This window comes from Salvelinus fontinalis, chromosome 1 (assembly GCF_029448725.1).
Source record: "Salvelinus fontinalis isolate EN_2023a chromosome 1, ASM2944872v1, whole genome shotgun sequence".
NCBI classification, from domain to species: Eukaryota; Metazoa; Chordata; class Actinopteri; order Salmoniformes; family Salmonidae; genus Salvelinus; species Salvelinus fontinalis.
The window spans coordinates 23,084,665-23,103,452 of NC_074665.1; the positions used below are offsets into that span (position 1 = coordinate 23,084,665).

General features: G+C 43.9%; 2 protein-coding genes across 2 annotated transcripts in view; both read right to left on the bottom strand.

Moving 5' to 3' along the window:
- Positions 1-1,726: 1,726 nt before the first annotated feature.
- Positions 1,727-11,029, bottom strand: LOC129842238 (ATP-dependent RNA helicase DHX8). The gene is made up of 22 exons (XM_055910745.1): positions 10,842-11,029; positions 10,383-10,468; positions 9,274-9,346; positions 8,517-8,608; positions 8,295-8,398; positions 7,827-8,189; positions 7,552-7,696; positions 7,131-7,334; positions 6,948-7,035; positions 6,752-6,849; positions 6,491-6,638; positions 5,660-5,841; positions 5,350-5,544; positions 5,042-5,227; positions 4,738-4,948; positions 4,250-4,572; positions 3,942-4,097; positions 3,687-3,824; positions 3,455-3,583; positions 3,050-3,246; positions 2,764-2,943; positions 1,727-2,647 (listed from the first exon to the last, which is right to left on the bottom strand). Exons 1-22 carry the CDS (start codon positions 10,990-10,992, stop codon positions 2,428-2,430), a joined length of 3,669 nt encoding a protein of 1,222 aa, XP_055766720.1. The 5' UTR covers positions 10,993-11,029; the 3' UTR covers positions 1,727-2,427.
- A 5,234-nt stretch (positions 11,030-16,263) lies between these two features.
- The window catches only part of LOC129842521 (thyroid hormone receptor alpha-like), a 185,779-nt gene continuing 183,254 nt past the window's right edge, over positions 16,264-18,788 (bottom strand). The window contains exon 11 of the mRNA XM_055911416.1: positions 16,264-18,734. Within this exon, the coding sequence (XP_055767391.1) occupies positions 18,700-18,734 (35 nt within the window). The 3' untranslated portion in view covers positions 16,264-18,699. The remainder of the gene's footprint in view (positions 18,735-18,788) is intronic.

The window sequence follows — 18,788 nt, forward strand, 5'->3', positions numbered from 1 at the left end:
AAAATAAGGTTAGGTTTAAAGTGTGTTTTTAATCCTAACTCTAACCTTCACCACACTGCTAACCTTATGTATTAACCTAACCGTAAATTAAGAAAAAGTAAGAAAACTTTGTGGCTGTGGTAACTAGTGGAAACCATCAGACTGGACTTTGATTTACTACGTGGTAGTTACCTTTTAAAGTGCAGAAAAGACGCATGAGGTAGAAGCCCAGACATAAATCACATGGTGGGAAAGCATACTGTATGTTTACATCTCTAATGCAATGTTTGTGTGTGGTCCAGGCCCTTGCTTGTTGAGGTCAACAGGAATGCATCCATCTCAGCCATTTGATGAGCGTGGTTCTCCTTAGCCTAAGCACTCTGCATCATGGCTGTCTAGGACAGCGAGCCGTCTGGATTTTGACAGAGGGAAACAGAGAGATTTAGTTGTTCACATTACTTAACAGATTGAAAACCGTTAGCCCTCCGTGGAATGAGTTTGACACCTATGCTGTAGCGAATGGCAGACTTCAGAGTTGAGGAACTTAAAGGCCCAGTGCAGTCAAAAATTGGATTTTGCTGTGTTTTATATTTCCACACTATGAGGTTGAGATAATACTGTGAAAATGATAATGTCCTTTTAGTGTAAGATCTGTTTGAAACGACTGTCAGAAATGTCATCCTGTTTTGGTGAGATGTGAGTTTTGGCATCCCTGGTGCCATCACCAGGTGGTAAATTAATTAATAGACCAATAAGAAAGAGACTTCTGAACTTCTCTGTCATTAACAGCTAGTTTTCAGTTTTCACCTCCCCGCTCAGACCACTCCCAGACAGTCCTAACAAAATTATTTATTGAGAAATTGCTTTCTAAGAAGCTCATTTGAATTGAAAACAATCACAGTAAGGTACTTAAAGGGATAGTTCACACAAATTACAAAATTACATATTGGTTTGCTTGCCCTGTAAGCAGTCTATTGACAAAGGATGACAGCAATCCATACTTGTTTAGTTTCCCTGGCACTGTTTCCAAATGCTAGCATTTGAGGCACAAATCCCATTCAAGTCATGGTAGCGAAATTAGCATTTTTCGCGCATCATGTTCAAATCTAAACTGACGTTGTTGAGCTTCGCAATCAGGATGATTTGAACATGTTTTATTTTCCTCTGCCGCACCCTACTTTCACCATACACTTCGAGGGCAGTGTCTGTGGGTTTTCGCTCCTCGTACTTGATTGATGAATTAAGGTCACTAATTAGTAAGGAATTTCCCACACCTGATTGTCTTGGGCTTAATTGAAAGGAAAAATCAAAAACCTGCAGAAACTAGGCTCTCAATGGAATGAGTTTGACACTACTGCTCAACAGCATTTGTTTTGTTTCCAGAAAAAAAGCCGTTTTTGGTCACGTTCCCCTTCTCTGATTTTGCATGCGTCAACTAATGAAGTGCCACATCGACTATGCCGGCAGGCACCAGATTGCTGTAAAACATGTGGTTAGCTGATATGTAAAATACCCATCCATGCGTTCTAAGATCGGGCATGTGTCAGCAACACCTGGGCAGAGAAACGCCCATTGACAACAAGCACATTACATAATAAACTTTGAACTTATATCACACTTCTGGGTTCTGTGTGGAATACTTTAATTGTGTCACCAGGCGGGGATAAAATCATTGTCAATATGACCATTTTAACCTACACCAGTGTGGCTGCCAATTACATTTTCGAAATTAAACATTGACAACAAAGAGAGCAATACAATATTTAATGAGGGCAGAAAGTGTAAGGAGTACATTAGCACAGTGAAACAATCACTCAAAGCTAAGACAATGCCTGAGTACATAGTTCCATCCATTTCACTTTGTTTTATAAAAAGATAGCCTACTATAAAATATAAATTCTGTTTTAGGAGAACAGTGCTCTGAGACAAAGACATTCACCCACTTTTCAAATTACTACCCAGTCCCCTTCCTATTCAATTTGTCATTTTTGGAAGTTTTCACCACAGGGCAGATGTGACATTCAAGTAAAACGAACAAATAAAACGGTTTCGTTGTCCTTGATGCTCAGAGAGAAGATTGATTCTCCTCAGGGGATGAGACATTAATTCATATTACCCAAATAAGCCTGTAAGGACAGGGAAAGCAATGACCTGGCCCCTTAACCGTCTCACTTTGCTAGTCGTCTTCTATACAGATCAAGAGAGAGAATTAGGACTACCAATACCTCAGATCAAAATGATAGTGATTGAATAAAATCAGCTGAGCAGACATAAAACACATAATTTACACATGTCTAAAACAAGTAGACAATGCCCCAGCTTGACCAATAAGTAAGAGTTAGCGAGGCCTGTTGACACAGGCACAATGTCTCTCAACGGTATTTCTCTACCAACTGATACAGGACTGTGTCCATCTCTTCCTTTGTGTGGAGATACAGGATAGACATTCTAGCGCCGACGGAAGGCGCGGGAGATTCTCCATGCGTTGGGCTCCTCGTAGCGGTTATAGAGGGGCTCGAGGCGCTGCTGCTTCTTCTGTTTGCTGAGGCGTGTGGGGTCGGACACTTTGAAGAAGGCCGGCGAGAACTCTACCAGCCAGCGTGGGTCAATGGTGGTCACTTCCCTCATGTACTCTTTCGTGGTCAGCACCAGCTCGTGGTACACCACCCTATGGGGCAAGAGGATAAGGATGTACAAGATGTCTCAGTAACAGTTGACAGTCAATGTAAAACTAGTAACTAATCCTTTAGTCCTCATGGTTATCAGAAAAGAGTGTTGACTCACCACTCAGGCTGGCGGTTGAACAGGGCACTGGAGGGGTGGATGTACACCACCTGCTGGTCAATGAGGGTACGGTAGCCTTCCTGGGGATCTTTTTTGGCTGCGTTCCGGAAGAAACCACTACAGATGGCCTTCTGTACACGCACTGTGGCCTTTCCACAAGTCACCACGTCCAGTTTATGTCTGAAAACAGGTCAAAAAGTGTTTGGGTGTGTGTGAGAGATGTCATGTGAGGTGTCTTTGTCAGATGTACAATTAACTCCATTGTCGAATGGATAGTGGGTCCTACCTGTCCATGATGCCCAACATCTGTTTGCGGATGTCCTGGGCTCTGCGCAAGGAGCGGGCCTGGATGAAGTTCTCATAGCACCAAGGGTTGGAGAACTTGTTGTTCTTCCAGGAGTTATACACAGCCAGCAGGGTAAGGTGGTCTCCTTCGGCCTGGTGGAACTTGGCCTTCTTCTGGTCAGCCAGGGCCTGCTTGTCCTGAGACACAGAGAATAAAAAGGACTGTTAGTCACCAAATGGTAAACCACGGCACACCGTAGAACTGCCTCAGTGAGTTCTCCATCCATAATGGTAAACCTCAACACAACAGTAACCTGTGCTGCAAAGAAAACAACATCTAATCAAGATTCCAAGAGGAGTGATAGAACCCTATTTCAGTGTTTATGAGTCCCGTGATTTGCTGTACCTTGGGCCTGTAGAAGACGTTCTGCACAGACAGCATGGAGACGATGGTGAGCATCTCCTCACTGCAGCCCAGGTGGACGGACATGATCAGCATCTTACACAGCATGGGCTCCAGAGGGAACTCGGCCATCTGACAGAGAGAGATGGAAAAGGATTCATTAGTTGGTCATGATTCCTCACTTTCACGTTTCTTAACAATTGTCTCCTTTTTTTTGCTCTAAACTCCATCTTACCCTGCGTCCAAGGCGAGTGAGCAACCCTTCATCGTCCAGAGACCCCAGAGTGTAGAGCTGCTCCATGGCCGTGATCAGCGTCTCCATGGGTGGCGCGTCCATGAAGTCAAACGACAGCAGGTCATTGATGCCCATAGCCTGAAGGAAGTAAGGAGAGAGGGAGGTGAGAGGGTGACACCGGATGAGTAGGTCTGCGCAGACAAGTATATATATATATCACAGTGAAGATTGCTACTTTTGTTACTGTGTGCATACCTTGAGAGACAGCACAGTGCTGGCCAAGTTAGTTCTCTGGATCTCAGGCACGTTGGTGGTGAGCATCTCGTCTCTGTAGGCTCTCTCTGTGTACAGCCTGTAGGTCTTCCCTGGACCAGTTCTTCCAGCTCTTCCAGCCCGCTGCTTGGCTTGGGCCTAACAGAGAAGATACATTGAACAGAGAGGTTACATTGAAGCCCTTAGTATACTAAATCCTAATTGCAAGGTACGCAAAGGGATTTAGACAGGCCGAGGGGTTACAATGTGGGAAACATTTAGAATAGGAATTGAGTGATTAACCAGCCTACCTGTGAGATGGGGGTCACCACCAGCTGGTCAATACCAGTCTTGGAGTTGTACACCTTTTGCTTCACAAAGCCTGGGTCCACCACATAGTAGATACCGTCGATGGTCAGAGACGTCTCAGCAATGTTAGTGGCAATGACGACCTTTCTGCTGCCGGGGGGAGCAGGGTCAAAGATACGGGTCTGCATCTCGCTGGGCAGGGCGGAGTAGACCGGTAGGATGATGAGTTCAGGCACTTCAGGTCCCAGTGACTTCATCCGTTCATACAAGATCTCACAAGCGGTGTCGATCTCCTCCTGGCCCGTCAGAAACACCAGGACGTCACCTGCAAAGAAGGAGCGGGAGAGGACAAAGAGAAGGTTGACATCTGGTGACAGTCAAGGTTGAATCTCAACCTGACAATTTAGAGCAATGGATTTTCATTTAGGTCAACGACTTTGTATTACAGTTTGACTATAGACTGGATATAAAAACGTTGTTAAAACTGTACCTGGAGGCTCAGTCAGGTGGATCTGCATGACGGTGATGAGACTGGCATCCAGGTAGTCTGTCTCGGGTTCTTTGGTGTAGAGCACCTCCACTGGGTAGGTACGCCCTGGGATGGTGAAGATGGGCGCTTCGTAGAAGTACTGAGAGAACTTGACGGCATCAAGTGTGGCCGAAGTCACAATGAGTTTCATGTCCGTGCGTTTCTGCACCGTCTGAAAGAGGGAGAGGAGAAGAGGGTTTGTGTCTCCTTGACATTATAGAGATGTTAGAGCCTCAAGTCAAGGCGAAACAAGGCCCTGGTATACCTTCTTGAGCAGACCGAAGAGTACGTCGGTATGGATGGTCCTCTCATGGGCCTCATCCAACATGATGATGGCGTACTGGCCAAGGTCCGGATCTATCAGACACTCTCTCAGCAACATACCGTCTGTCATGTACTTAATCACCGTCTCAGGGCTGGTGCAGTCCTCAAAACGAATGGTGTATCCAACCTGGAGCGGATGAACAAAGACAGAAATCCCTAAAATCAGCATTGTTCTGCGATCAGATGTGTTAAGACATCGCCTCATGGTCACGTGTGTTAAGATATATGCAGTGTGGAGCGATCACTCACCTCCTGGCCTAGACAGCAACCATACTCTTCAGAGACTCTCTTGGCCACAGACATGGCTGCCACACGACGGGGCTGAGTGCAGCCGATCTTCCCCCGAGTGGTGTAGCCTGCCTCGGCCAGGTACTGGGTGATCTGGGTGGTTTTCCCAGAGCCAGTCTCTCCAATAACAATCAGGATCTGGTTATCGTGGACAGCCTGTAATAGTGGAGTACAGCTGTGAGCATAATCAGATGGCAGGAAATGATTAAAAACGGTTGATGTTGACGTAAAAATAACTAGCAAGGTAACAGATGCTAACTGTTGCACAAACCTGTATGAGCTGCTCTTTCAGCTTGTAGATGGGCAGGCTCTCTCTCTGCTCCAGGATGGACATCGCTGTCTTTTTGCCATAAGAGGCCTTGTTGCCCCCAAAGGCATGTTTCTTCCACTCCGGGATGTCAGTTGGCATCATGCCGATGCCTCTCATGTTGGCTGCAATCTGTCTCCCATCAACTGTGTAAGAGGTTGTGTGTTTAATAGAGATGAACTGGCATGATATTTAAAGTAACTGTCCAGTGAAAATTGTACTTTTAAAAGTTAATATTGTGTTAACAACATTTATACGGGTATGAGTTAACTCCTCCTACACAAAAATCCCACCTCAAACAGACCGTTTCAAAATTGCTTGCCATTTCCTTAGAGTATGTCATACTCCTTTGGAGGATGAGCTGGCCAATCAGCGGTCTACTCGATTGAATATTTCTAATGACCGGTATATACCGAAATATTCCAGCACAGAAAATATGCTTTTTAACATACGTAATAAAAACTGGGAAGGAAAACTATTTCACTCATATTGTAAGTAATTCCAGGTCATATTTCATAGAAATCTGGAAACACTGGACATTCACTTTAACATCCATCCCTTCAGATGACCAGTCTAGGGCCCTGGCAGGTACCACCCTGGGTCATGTAGGACACAGCACACTACAGCAGGCCACTCTATCCGGCCTGTTAGGATGCTAAAGGAAAGCAGATAACCATCTCCAGCCCTGCTAACCCTGAGGGCTACTGCTGCTACACTGGAGGAAGCCTGACGTAGGCAGTGGTGGCTCAGACCGGACTGGGTTTTCGATTACTGTATGCTTCCACACTGACTTACCGTCAGGCAGGGGGTCTACCCAGTGTTTGTTCAGGCCCATGGGGATGGAGTCCATCTCGGCCTCTCGCTGACACTGCTTCACTTCCCTCCTCTCCTTAGCCAAAGCACTCTGCATCATGGCTGCCTGGGACAGCGAGCCGTCTGGATTCTGCCAGAGGGAAACAGAGAGGGCTGCATTGGTTCACACTACTAAAAAAGGATGAAAACAGTCAAACAAAATTGCCTTGAAAGTAGGATGGTCAAGGCCACACGGGAACATACCTTGACAATCTTGACAGGGCTCATGTCCATACTCTGTTTAGTGTGTCCTCTCAGGAACGGAGGCTCCTCCTCCACCAGCTCAATCTCCAGGTCCTCATCTGAAAGAAAGACAGGGAGCTTATCACAACCCAACGCACTGATGTGAATCTCAGCCGACACCGGTTTTCTATACACAATAACAAAAGACATGTTTTACCTTCTTCGTCATCTACTTTGGGGAGGATACCGGTCTCCTCGTCAAAGTCGGGGAACTCCTCTTTAGAAAGAACATTAGCAGCAATCATCTGAGGGCAGATAATTAAAATAAGAGCACGATTAGATCAAAATGACATTAAAACAACAGCCACGATGTCTTGATAAGCTACGCGTGTACACATACCTGTTTGATCTCCCACTTCTCGGGGTCAGATATCTTGGTCAGCCTCTTGCGCTCCAGTGTGTCGTCCTCCAACTCAGGGGCGTGGCCCAAGTTGAGGTTGGTTGGGCGGTCGGGGTTCCTCATGATTTTCTCCTCCTCACCATCAGGGCCCTGGTTCCTCCTCCGGTTGGGGTTCAGGTCCTCCCCTGTTTCCTGGTCTACATCCTGGAAACCAAGAAGGGAACAAGTGTTTCAATAATTCAGAAAGGTCTTTCGTAGTCCTTTCCAAAAGTTTCAAATTCCTTTTTTTTTTGGCCGACATGATTAGCAGAGCTTGTTGAGAGATGAGATGAAACCACATCGCTCCCTATACAATCACATTGGCTCCATATAGTAAAACACACCGAAAGGACCGTAGGCCTTGACTTCATTCCCGCCTCACCTTCATACTGAGACTGGTCTTGGAGCCAGTAAAGGACAGCACCTTGATCTTGACCCTTTGACCTTTCTGGACCACATCAGCCACATTGGCAACACGTCCCTCTCTGCGCAGCTCAGAGATGTGGACCAAGCCCTCCCAGCGTTTCCTACAATGCGAAACAAATAAGTCTTTCAACACTGGCCACTCAAAAGCAAACCAAGTTCAAACACGAAATAGATTCATTACTATTCAACTAATGACCTTCGACATAGCATTAACCCAACTCATTTACTGACCTCAGCCCTTCCAGTTGCACGAAGCAGCCAAACTGCATGATGCTGGTGATTTTGCCATTGAAGATGTCCCCCACAGTAGGCTCCTCTGGTGGAGGGCGATCCACGTGTTTGTCCTTCCACCGGTCAGAGCCTTCCTTTGTGTCCCTGTCCCGGTCTCTGTGGGGGCTGGGGGTACGACTGCGCTCACTCCAACGAGACGCACGTTTCTTACCACGGTCGCGGTCCCTCTCACGGTCTCTCTCTCTCTGACGGTCGCGGTCCCTAGAGCGAGATCTAGAGCGTGAGCGGGACCGAGAACGGTGACGCCGCCTCCTGTCCCGGTCTCGGCTCCGACTTCTGCTGTGCCTCCTCTTTTTGTCCGACCTGAGAAGTACAAAACAGGTCACATAAGAACTACAACCTATGTAACAACTGAGAAAAACATTGCACTTGAAACCAATAAGTATTTTACTGGTGAAAGCCCGTTACCTGCTCTTGCTCTTTGAGTCTGATCTGCTCACACTGGGCATGAACATCTCCAACTCCTTCATGGCAGCATCGGCGATCTTCACATCGTCTTCATCCAATATGGGCTTGGGGGAGGGGGTCCGAAACGGTAGGCCAAATGTCAGCAGGTCAAAGTCAACCACAAAGTATAGCCTATACATTTCACCTGCAAATTAACTAGGTTATAACAACAACAAAACGTACCTTGGGAGCAGGATCGTCTGGCCTGCATAATGCAGGAAACAATTCCTTCAGTTTATCCTTGTCATTCTTCTGCTTGACCACAGGTTCAAAGGCTAAAATCACAGAGTAAAAGGTCAGCAACTCAGCAGATCATCAAGTCCACAACATTGTAACAATAGCACATGCACTGAGTGTACAACACATTAAGGACACCTGCCCTTTCAATGACATAGACTGATCAGGTGAAATGATCCCTTATTGATGTCACTTGTTGAATCCACTTCAAATCAGTCTAGATGAAGGGGAGAAGACAGGTTAAAGAAGGATTTTTAAGCCTTGAGACAATTGAGCCATGGATTGTGTATGTGTGCAGTTTAGAGGGTGAATGGGCAAGACAACATATTCAAGTGTATTTGAACGGGGTATGGTAGTAGGTGTGAGGTGTACCGGTTTGTGTCAACTGCAACACTGCTGGGTTTTTCACGAACAACAGTTTCCCGTGTGTATTAAGAATGGTCCATCACCCAAAGTTTATCCAGCCAACTTGACAACTGTGGGAAGCATTGGAGTCAACATGGGCCAGCATCCCTGTGGAATGCTTGACACCTTGAAGACTCCACACCCTGACGAATTGAGGCTGTTCTGAGGGTGAGGTGTAACTCAATATTAGGAAGGTGCTCTTAATGTTTTGTGCACATAGCCCATACCTTCAAAAATTTGCGCTAAGTGAAAGGCACACATCACATCAGAGGATACAGGCGGAATACAGCTCACATACCTTTGCTTGTAGATGCCTTTGGTGGAGGCCGCATCGTTTGAATAAGTCTGAGCAAATTGCCGACGAGTGAATCCTGAAAGATGGAAAATAAATGTTACGTCTACATATCCGTTCCATAAACATCCATCTAGATCAGGGGTCTCCAACAGTTCGATCGCGAGCTACCAGTAGCTCACAGCCCAACTATGAGTAACTCGCCAAACAATTCTGAAAGTAGAAGCAATTTTCACCTGTTCCACCGCACAACTGTCAGAAACGAATCTCACAAGTATCAGACACCGTAAGCTCCCAGCTACTATCTAATCAACTCAACATTGACATTATCCCAACCCTGGTTAGCCTCTACTGGCTTAAAAAGCCAAATCTAACACAATATCTACCAATTAATATCCAGCAATATTGCCCCTGTCTGTCTGTGTGGTGCATGCGCTTGTCTTTCACTCTGTGTGGAGCCAGTTGATGTGGGTTGACAGAAATAATTTCCCCAAAGTATTGTCAATTAACTCTTAACTGCAAAGTCGGCTTACCTGGCAGATGTATACTACCGTTCAAAAGTTTGGGGTCACTTAGAAATGTCCTCATTTTTGAAAGAAAAGCACATTTTCTGTCCATTAAAATAACATCAAATTGTTCAGAAAGACAGTGTAGACATTGTTAATGTTGTAAATGACTATTGTAGCTGGAAACAGCTGATTTTTAATGTAATATCTAGCTAACAACGTGCCATTGGAACACAGGAGTGATGGTTGCTGATAATGGGTCACTGTACGCCTATGTAGATATTCCATTAAAAATCATCTGTTTCCAGCTACAATAGTCATTTATAACATTAACAATGTCTACACTGAATTTCTGATCAATTTGAAAATCACAGATTTCATAGAGCCCCCCTTAGAGTTGTTTATTAACCATTAATTTGTCAGGTATATTGACAGAAAACAGTGTACAAGAGAAAGTAGTGCACTAAGGACCAGGGGAGAGAAGAATGTGTCGATTTGAAAGCTGGAGGGAAAAAAATGAGTACCTCTCATTCTAGAAAAGGTTGGAGACCCCTGCTCTAGATAGCGACAGTACTGTTGTATGGTAGTAGATAGGAAGTCTGTACTTACTGTGAATTCTGCTCCATTTTTCAGCAGAAGTGATTTGAAGCCATCAAATGTTGGTTGTTTTTCAGCAAGGCTGATGACAAATTCAGCTGTAAAACAGCAAAGAAAATAACCACATTAGCCAAGTAACGTTAACTTGTCCTAAACATTTCGAGTGTAGCTTTGATTTGTTCGCTAAGATGGCTACTATAGCATGTCAGCTAGGGGCAGCGTGAAAGTTCGCATCGTTGTTAGTAACCTTAGCTGACTAAACTCAACTCCACGATTTACTAGTTAGTTACCCAATTTAGCTACGCTGTTGAAATCATTAGCTAGTTTAACTAGCTGGTTTACCCGGGCAGATAACAACCTGACTGGACAGATGATCTGGAGTTGCTGCTAGCTAACGCGTCGCTAGCTGTTAGCCATGTTGTTGCCAACTAACAAATATTATATTGAAAGTTCACTTTCAGTTTTACATACCTAGATCTTTATCACTTATCCCCAAATGGTTGTCGAGTTCTGTGCACACTTTGGATACCAACGAGAGGTATTCCAGTTGTTCTAGCTCGTTATCGCCGATGTGTGACATTATCCAAGAGACTGTTTTGTGTTCAGAAGAAAACAGCAGCATTCATTTTTTTTGATAAGTGTCTCTTCAGCAACACTAAAAAAGTACTTCCGGGTCACTGAAGTTTGGAAATGTGCCAAATAAAGGTCCCCACGTAATAGTATAACAGTGTCAATAACCTGTATTTATATATGAAAAATACTTATCTGAACATTAACAATTATTCATATTTGCTCATATTTAAGTGACATTTGATTTAAATGTGGGTTTTAAAACATGTCCCAAGGTCAAATAAATGCCTCCAATGCAAATAACTGTGCATGAAATATAATAAAATATTGTATTCCCTACAAAACTTTTACATAGCCACCTAGAATAATTTTTGCTCTATTAGGCTAAATGTATTCCATGATTTGGTGGAGTAAAAAGCCAGCAACACTCCATTCAGTGCCCCATGAAATGACACCATATATGGATTCTACTGACCCCACTGAGTATTCCCTACAATACTTTTACTGAGGCACCTATAATCGTTTTTTATTATCATAAGCCCATGTGTAATGCATATACAGTGATTTGCATTGTACCATATTGTCCAGGCACTCCACTGTAAGTTGCTAGAGCACAGTAAACGTCCTGCAACACTTCCTATGACCTAACTCTTTGTTCAAACGCTTGTATTCTAGGGACTTTAGTGAGTAGACTGGATCCTGGTTTTATGGACAAAAAAATATATTGTTTTTCCTGTACAGTGCAAGTTGTTTGTGCAATACAACCAAAATACAATTCTCTTTAGTTTACACCCCCCCCCCCCCCCCCCATGTAGTTATACTTTTTTAAAACATAATTTTAACATTATGCTCTGTGCAAAGCTGCAAAAAAATATTGATATTGTATCATATGCATAGCGATTTACCGTGGACTTTTATTTTGAATGCAAAATCCGATAACCAGAAGTCTTAATGTGGATAGCTGGTGCTGCTGCTATGCCGCTATTACTTTTTTGATGATGGAGTATGACACCATTTCCGATTCTGCCGGAAATTACTATGTGTGGTGTAGTTCTTCAATTTTGTCGCCTGGTGGTGCTAAAACCATTCCCGAGCTGGACGCTCGTGGAGCATTTAAGCCCTGAACAGCGCCTGACAGGTAACATTGTCTCCAAGGCTGCGTGCCGCCCCCAAGACCAGAACCAATTGCATGCAAGGAACAACGAGCCATCGATCCAAGTTCAAACATATCCAGAAAGCTGAAGCATAGAGTAAAATGTTTTATATAGCTAGCATCTTTCATAATTAAGTCAACTTTATACTGATATTACACTGATTGTTTGTTAGCTAGCTTGCTAGCAGAGCTGCAAAGCAAGCTCACTTGGCTAGCTAGTCTTGTGAGCTAGCAGTTAGCTAGATAACGTTAGTCTTGTTAGTTAGCTACTGTAGCTAGCAAGCTAGCTAGTTATTTTTGCTGGTTGTGAGCTTGCATAACTGATATGTGCATAATTATAATGGGCACTTCCTGTTTTATAGGTCATATTTACATGTATAGAACTCCATTCCTGGCAGGCTGATTAGATTAGCTTTCAGCCTCAGAGCTTGAGCAGACTCAATAGCAGCTTTAGAGGCTGATAAGTCACAATGCTGCCTTGTAGGCTGTTTCATGGGAAAAGCTCCTTGTGGGCATATTAGCCGTTAAAGTGCCTTATAGGCTGATGCCTATGATCCAGTGGGTAAGCTCTATTCCTGCCAGGCTGATCAGATGCAATAGCCTCAGTGACTCATAAATTAGGATGCTGCCTTGTTGGCTGTTTCATGAGCACATTTTTTTTCTATCATTCTGAATGGGGTCGACACTGCTACCTGACCTTAATTGTAGTCATTCTTCAAATCGGTGATTGGATGTACTACTTCAAATTAAATTTTATTTGTCACATCCACATGGTTAGCAGATGTTATTGCGAGTGTAACGAAATGCATGTGCTTCTTGTTCCAACAGTGCAGCAATATCAACAAGTAATCTAACAATTCCACAACAATTACCTAATACACGCAAATCTAAGTAAAGGGATGGAATAGGGATGGAATATGATCTGCGCTAAACAAAGAATCAAGATGTTTATCTGTCCCTCTGTGAGCGCCAATAACTTCACAACGAAATTGACTACAAATACAAAGTTGCCCATGTCTTTTCAATTGTTAAACAAGCAAATGATAAATTAAATGCTAAATGAATGCTTAAAATGGAAACAGAGATAACTGCATTCAAATATAAATAGCCTACAGTATAGGCTACACATACAGTAGGCCTATATAATTAAATATGATTGAAATCAATTTAGTTCTATTTTGCTAATTGTAGGCTACTGTCTGTAATTTTTTGCCTCAATACATTTCATGATGTGTAACAACAAGTGCACAATGATGTGCCAAATTTTGATTTAGTGCATTGTTATAGGGTAAGCATTAGAATAAGTTGCCTCAGTATTTGTTTCTAGGAGCTGATCCGTCATCAGTATTGTGGAATAATTCTAATGTTAAGGTAAGATTTGTATGGAGAAAGCTGATCTGAGAACAGCGTTGCCTTTCTTTGGATCCTATCAGTATTGACACGTGCCTCAACGACGCACTTAGTAAACTTTCTCTCTTGTGTGGTGTTTTGGGAAATGCATGTATTTCATTGGCTGGTGTAGGAAAGATGCACCATTAAAACACTCTTAAGCCTAAGTGCCATTGCTATCGGGAACATTCCTGGCATGGTTTTTGACTATTATTTTTTATTAAACAAAATACAGACAAGACAATAACAACAATGACAAGACAACCCTAAAAAATCTGACCACCTCTTTCTAGAAGCATGAAATAAATCTGTACTAGAATTCTACAGTGCATTCGGAATGTATTCAGACCCCATGACTTTTTCCACATTTTATTCAATTACAGCCTTATTCTAAAGTGGATTAAATAAAAATCTACACACAATACCCCATAATGACAAAGTGAAAACAAGTTTTTAAAAATACAGAAATACCTTATTTACATAAGTATTCAGACCCTTTACTATGAGACTCGAAATTGAGCTCAGGTGAGTCCTGTTTCCATTGATCATCCTTGAGGTGTTTCTACAACTTGATTGGAGTCAACCTGTGGCAAATTCAATTGACTGGACATGATTTGGAAAGGCACACAACTGTCTATATAAGGTCCCACAGTTGACAGTTCATGTCAGAGCAAAAACCAAGCCATGAGATTGAAGGAATTGTCTGTAGAGCTCCAAGACAGGATTCTGTCGAGCTACAGATCTGGGGAAGGGTATCAAAACATTTCTGCAGCATTGAAGGTCCCGAAGAACACAGTGGCCTCCATTATTCTTAAATAGAAGAAGTTTGGAACCACCAAGACTCTTCCTAGAGCTGGCCGCCCAGCCAAACTGAGCTATTGGGGGAGAAGGGCGTTGGTCAGTGAGGTGACCAAGTACCTGATGGTCACTCTAACAGAGCTACAGAATTCCTCTGTGGAGATGAGAGAACCTTCCAGAAGGACAACCAACTCTAGGACACCAATCAGGCCTTTATGGTAGATTGGCCACACTGAACCACTCAGTAAATGCCACATGACAGCCTACTTGGAGCTTGCCAAAAGGCATCTAAAGGACTCTCAGACCATGAGAAACAAGATTCTCTGTTCTGATGAAACCACGATTGAACTCATAATCCTGAATGCCAAGCATCACCTCCGTAGGAAACCTGGCACCATCCCTACGATGAAGCATGGTGGTGGCAGCATCATGCTGTGGGGATGTTTTTCATCGGCAGGGACTGGGAGACTAATCAGGCTTGAGGGAAAGAAGAAAGAAACAAACTACAGAGAGATCCTTGATGAAAACCTGCTTCAGAGCGCTCAGGACCTCAGACTGGGCGAAGGTTCACCTTCCAAGAGGACAACGACCCTAAGCACACAGCCAAGACAATGCAGGAGTTGCCTCGGGACAAGTCTGAATGTCCTTGAGTGGCCCAGCCAGAGCCTTGACATGAACCCAATGGAACATCTCTGGAGAGATCCGAAAATAGCTGTGCAGCAAAGCTCCCCATCCAACCTGACAGAGCTTGAGAGGATCTGCAGAGAAGAATGAGAGAAACTTCCCAAATACAGGTGTGCCAAGCTTGTAGCGCCATACCCAAGAAGACTCGAGGCTGTAATCGCTGCCAAAGGTGCTTCAACAAAGTACTGAGTAATGGGTCTGAATACTTATGTAAATGTGATATTTCATTTTATTTTTATACATTTGCACACATTTCTGAAAACCTGTTTTTGCTTTGTCATTATGGGGTACCGTGTGTAGATTGTGGTGGGAAACGATTTAATACATTTTATAATAAGGCTGCAACGTAACAACATGTGGAGAAAGTCAAGGGGTCTGAATAGTTTCCGAATTCACTATGTCATTTTAAGACACAAAAACCTTTTATGTTATACTTTTGTTCTATTATATTAACAGTGAAATATAAAAAATAAGTGTCTTGTGATAAAAAGGTTGTCAAATGAATTCCAAACTAATCGAACATAGTTTACAACTAAATCATATCTAATAACTCGTTCTTCCCATTCACAGATTTCCTCATCAACATCCTCCCTTAATCAACAATTGACTAGACTAGACTGGTTCAAGTAAAATAAACGCTATTAAGAAATGAAAACAAAATCTCCATATGCATGAGCTGTAGGTAGACCGGACTCCTGTAGAACTCCTTTAAAATTCTGGATCCCCAGGCTCAGGGCAGTAGAGGATCTCTAGCTTTGGGTATGGAGTGACTGAAGGGACAAAATGCACAGTTACACCCAGGAGGAGAGAAATAGGACACACAGATCATATACAGCAAAACCTCAATAATACTATATTGTCTTCTTTTCAAGAAAGACACAATATGCAAGAGTTTACTATGCATGCAGTCTGTCCATTCTAATCTTAATAAAGGCCATATAGGCAACTAAGACAAGAGGTTGAGTAGAGACAAACACAACAGCATAGAACAGAGCAGTGAGACATACAATGAATGGGGAGAGAGAAGGGAAATAGATACCATAATCTGGTAAGGGACAGATTGAAATTTACTGGGGGGAGGGGCTGGTCAAACTAAAGGTATCATAAAGAAAATGCGCCCCCCCCCCCCCTCTACCCAAAGTTACAAATATTTTCACATGACCGTGTACTATAAAATCAATTAAACACCCTCCCCCCTCATATAATTAACTCTAAATAATGTTTACGACCACAAAATGTCAAACTGGTCAAACTAAAGGTATCATAAAGAAAATGCGCCCCCCCCCCCCCCCTCTACCCAAAGTTACAAATATTTTCACATGACCGTGTACTATAAAATCAATTAAACACCCTCCCCCCTCATATAATGAACTCTAAATAATGTTTACGACCACAAATAACAATAAGTGTAGCGACCCTGTGTTTATAAATATGGATATCGACTTTGCAACTTCAGCATGCTTTTGTGGCACAGTCGATGCCACGCAGGGCCTTTGGGCCAGAAGGATGAGGTAAAACTGCTAATTTCCTGCAATTCTACACATTTTGTCATAGGAGAACGAGCTCACCTTAAATGCAGAGGAATACTCTGATAGCTCAGGTAAGCTTCATCAGTTACACTGTCCTTTTAGAGATCAATAGACTGTCATGGTACTGAAAGTCTGAGTCTCATAATTTACTACCTAGCATATTTAAACAGTGCTTGTTTATAGTCATAGCAGTGTTGGATGACACAAGGAATCACCGCGCCATGGCAAAATTTGTAGAATTGCAGGAAATTTACTTTAGAACATAATTGAAAAAAAACTTTGCTGTCAAGAGGGGGGCCGCTATTACGAGGTGGGGGATCCATTTTTGGGTGGCCCCCACACACATCAATGTTGCCCATCCCTGACCTACACCACCATGGTTCAGAAGAGGGTGAGTAAAGAGAGAAGCGTAAAGGGAGGTGGATTGTGAGCAGTAGCTACATAGTGTATGTAAAATAACACATGCGCAGAATGTGATCCGGATCCTAAGCTTTGAGAAAGAGGTTTCTGTAAGGGTGGGGCGGAGGGCGAAAACTCCATATTCATAGCCACGGCCTAGAGTTTACACCATAGAGAATGAAGGAGGCCTCTAGTGGCCAAACTGCAGTATTGTCATGGGCAGCACCATTGAGAGCTTCCACCATGTTAATGTAGTCAACAGGGTGGGACTTCCAACTTCATTGGCTAAGGCCTCCTGGTGACTCTGTTGGAGTCCTGTCCGACCGGGTCATCAGGAGGGATCAGCCAATCATGAATAAAATTGACTACTTCAAAATGGAGATTGCCTCAATGGCGCTGCCCATGCTGTCACAGACGCTATAATGGCACATATAGAAATATCAGTCCTCTATCTATCTCTATGGTTTACACACTGTGTTGACCTACACACTCACAAACATCTTGCTTTACACAGCAGTTCACACAGGGCCAGGGACCCAGTGAACTATGTGCGATTCATTGTAGAATTTGACAGTAGAGATGTTTTTTGTTGTTGCGGCATCTCATGTCCTGATAACAAGAAAGAGCCACAGAACATAGTCAATAGGAGAGACCTGCACTTTTTCTCTCGCTCTCCATCTTTCTCTCCCTCTCCCTGTTATGTAATAGATGGCCAGGAGAGGTTGTAGGCGTGATGTAACCTGACAGACGCGGCATCCTTCCTGCGCATCCCGGCATTACCCGCCCTTTTCCTCCCATTCCTCTCTCTGCACGTCCGCACTCACTGACCCAGTCCCCGGACCGCCTGCTTCCTCTCATCTTTCTGTCTGCTTACCCTCTCTCTCCCTGGGCCATCGATGCAAGCAGAGTATAGCCTCACTGGCTGCCCCCTGCTGAGGCCTCCTGGATCTAAGCTCCTTATGCCCAGGCTAGCATATTCCCATAACCCACTCATAAACACACAGCAGCACTGAATCACTGCTATCTAAGATGAGCTCCAGCCACAAGTGCATCATCTCTCTTACTCTGCACTCTCTTTTCAATGTGAGTTTTTACAACTCTAGAGAGTTGAATTGGTTTCCTTGTCTTACTTTGTTATGCTGAGTTACCCAGCTGCCCTGTTTTTCAAACCTTTTCTTTGCACTGCCATCTCTGAGAACTCTCTCCTTCCCCTCAGGAGGCCTACTTGCTCCCCCGCTTTTCTAAAGTCTTTTCCCTTCCCTCCCCGCCTTCGTTAAGATTTGGGTGTGCTTTATCCCTCCTAATTCTCTACTAGTTCTCGCCCACTGCTCAGGCCCCAGCCAAAGGCTTTTATAATTATCCACACTCCCCTCTTCTCTTTTCCAGTGTGGTGAATGCTACATGTTCCTAGATGTCACCTGACCCGGCAGAGTGGAGCTGAGGACACCGAGGGATGAAGTGGAGACTCTTGCGTAATGGACTTATACGTGTGCAGACGTGTGGGTTTAGCCTATGTGTATGCGAGCGAGAGGGATGGGGAGGGATGGAGGGGGAGTAGAATGGGAGAGGGAGGGAGAGATGGAAAGTGACAAAGAGCGGGAGAGTGGAGTGTAGGAGAGAGTGCGGGCAGAGAGAGGGTACCACTGTCAGAGTCAATTCCTTGTTGCTTGTTTACAAGTGATGCGGCAGAGGAAGGGGTGCGGGCGACAGGTAGTCATGCCCCTGTGTTTGGCTTTACGTTCCCCTGTTTAACCGTCATGGGGGAATTATCCACAGAATGGAGGGCTTTTCCCATGTTTATTTCTTGTCACTTCATCTGAGCGGTTTGCTGCATTAATGAGCCTGGGGCAAAAAAGAGAGAGGAAGGATATAATTCAAAATAAATCTGTACGGTTG

Bases quoted from the DNA above. Each gene is read 5' to 3' on its own strand.
- LOC129842238 (XM_055910745.1), bottom strand. From the start codon at position 10,992: ATGCTGCTGTTTTCTTCTGAACACAAAACAGTCTCTTGGATAATGTCA. The intron at 6,639-6,751 runs GTATGTTCCCGT...TCCCTCTGGCAG, and splicing joins GCCCTGTCAAGATTGTCAAG to AATCCAGACGGCTCGCTGTC. The intron at 5,228-5,349 runs GTGAGTGATCGC...CATCCGCTCCAG, and splicing joins GTTGCTGTCTAGGCCAGGAG to GTTGGATACACCATTCGTTT.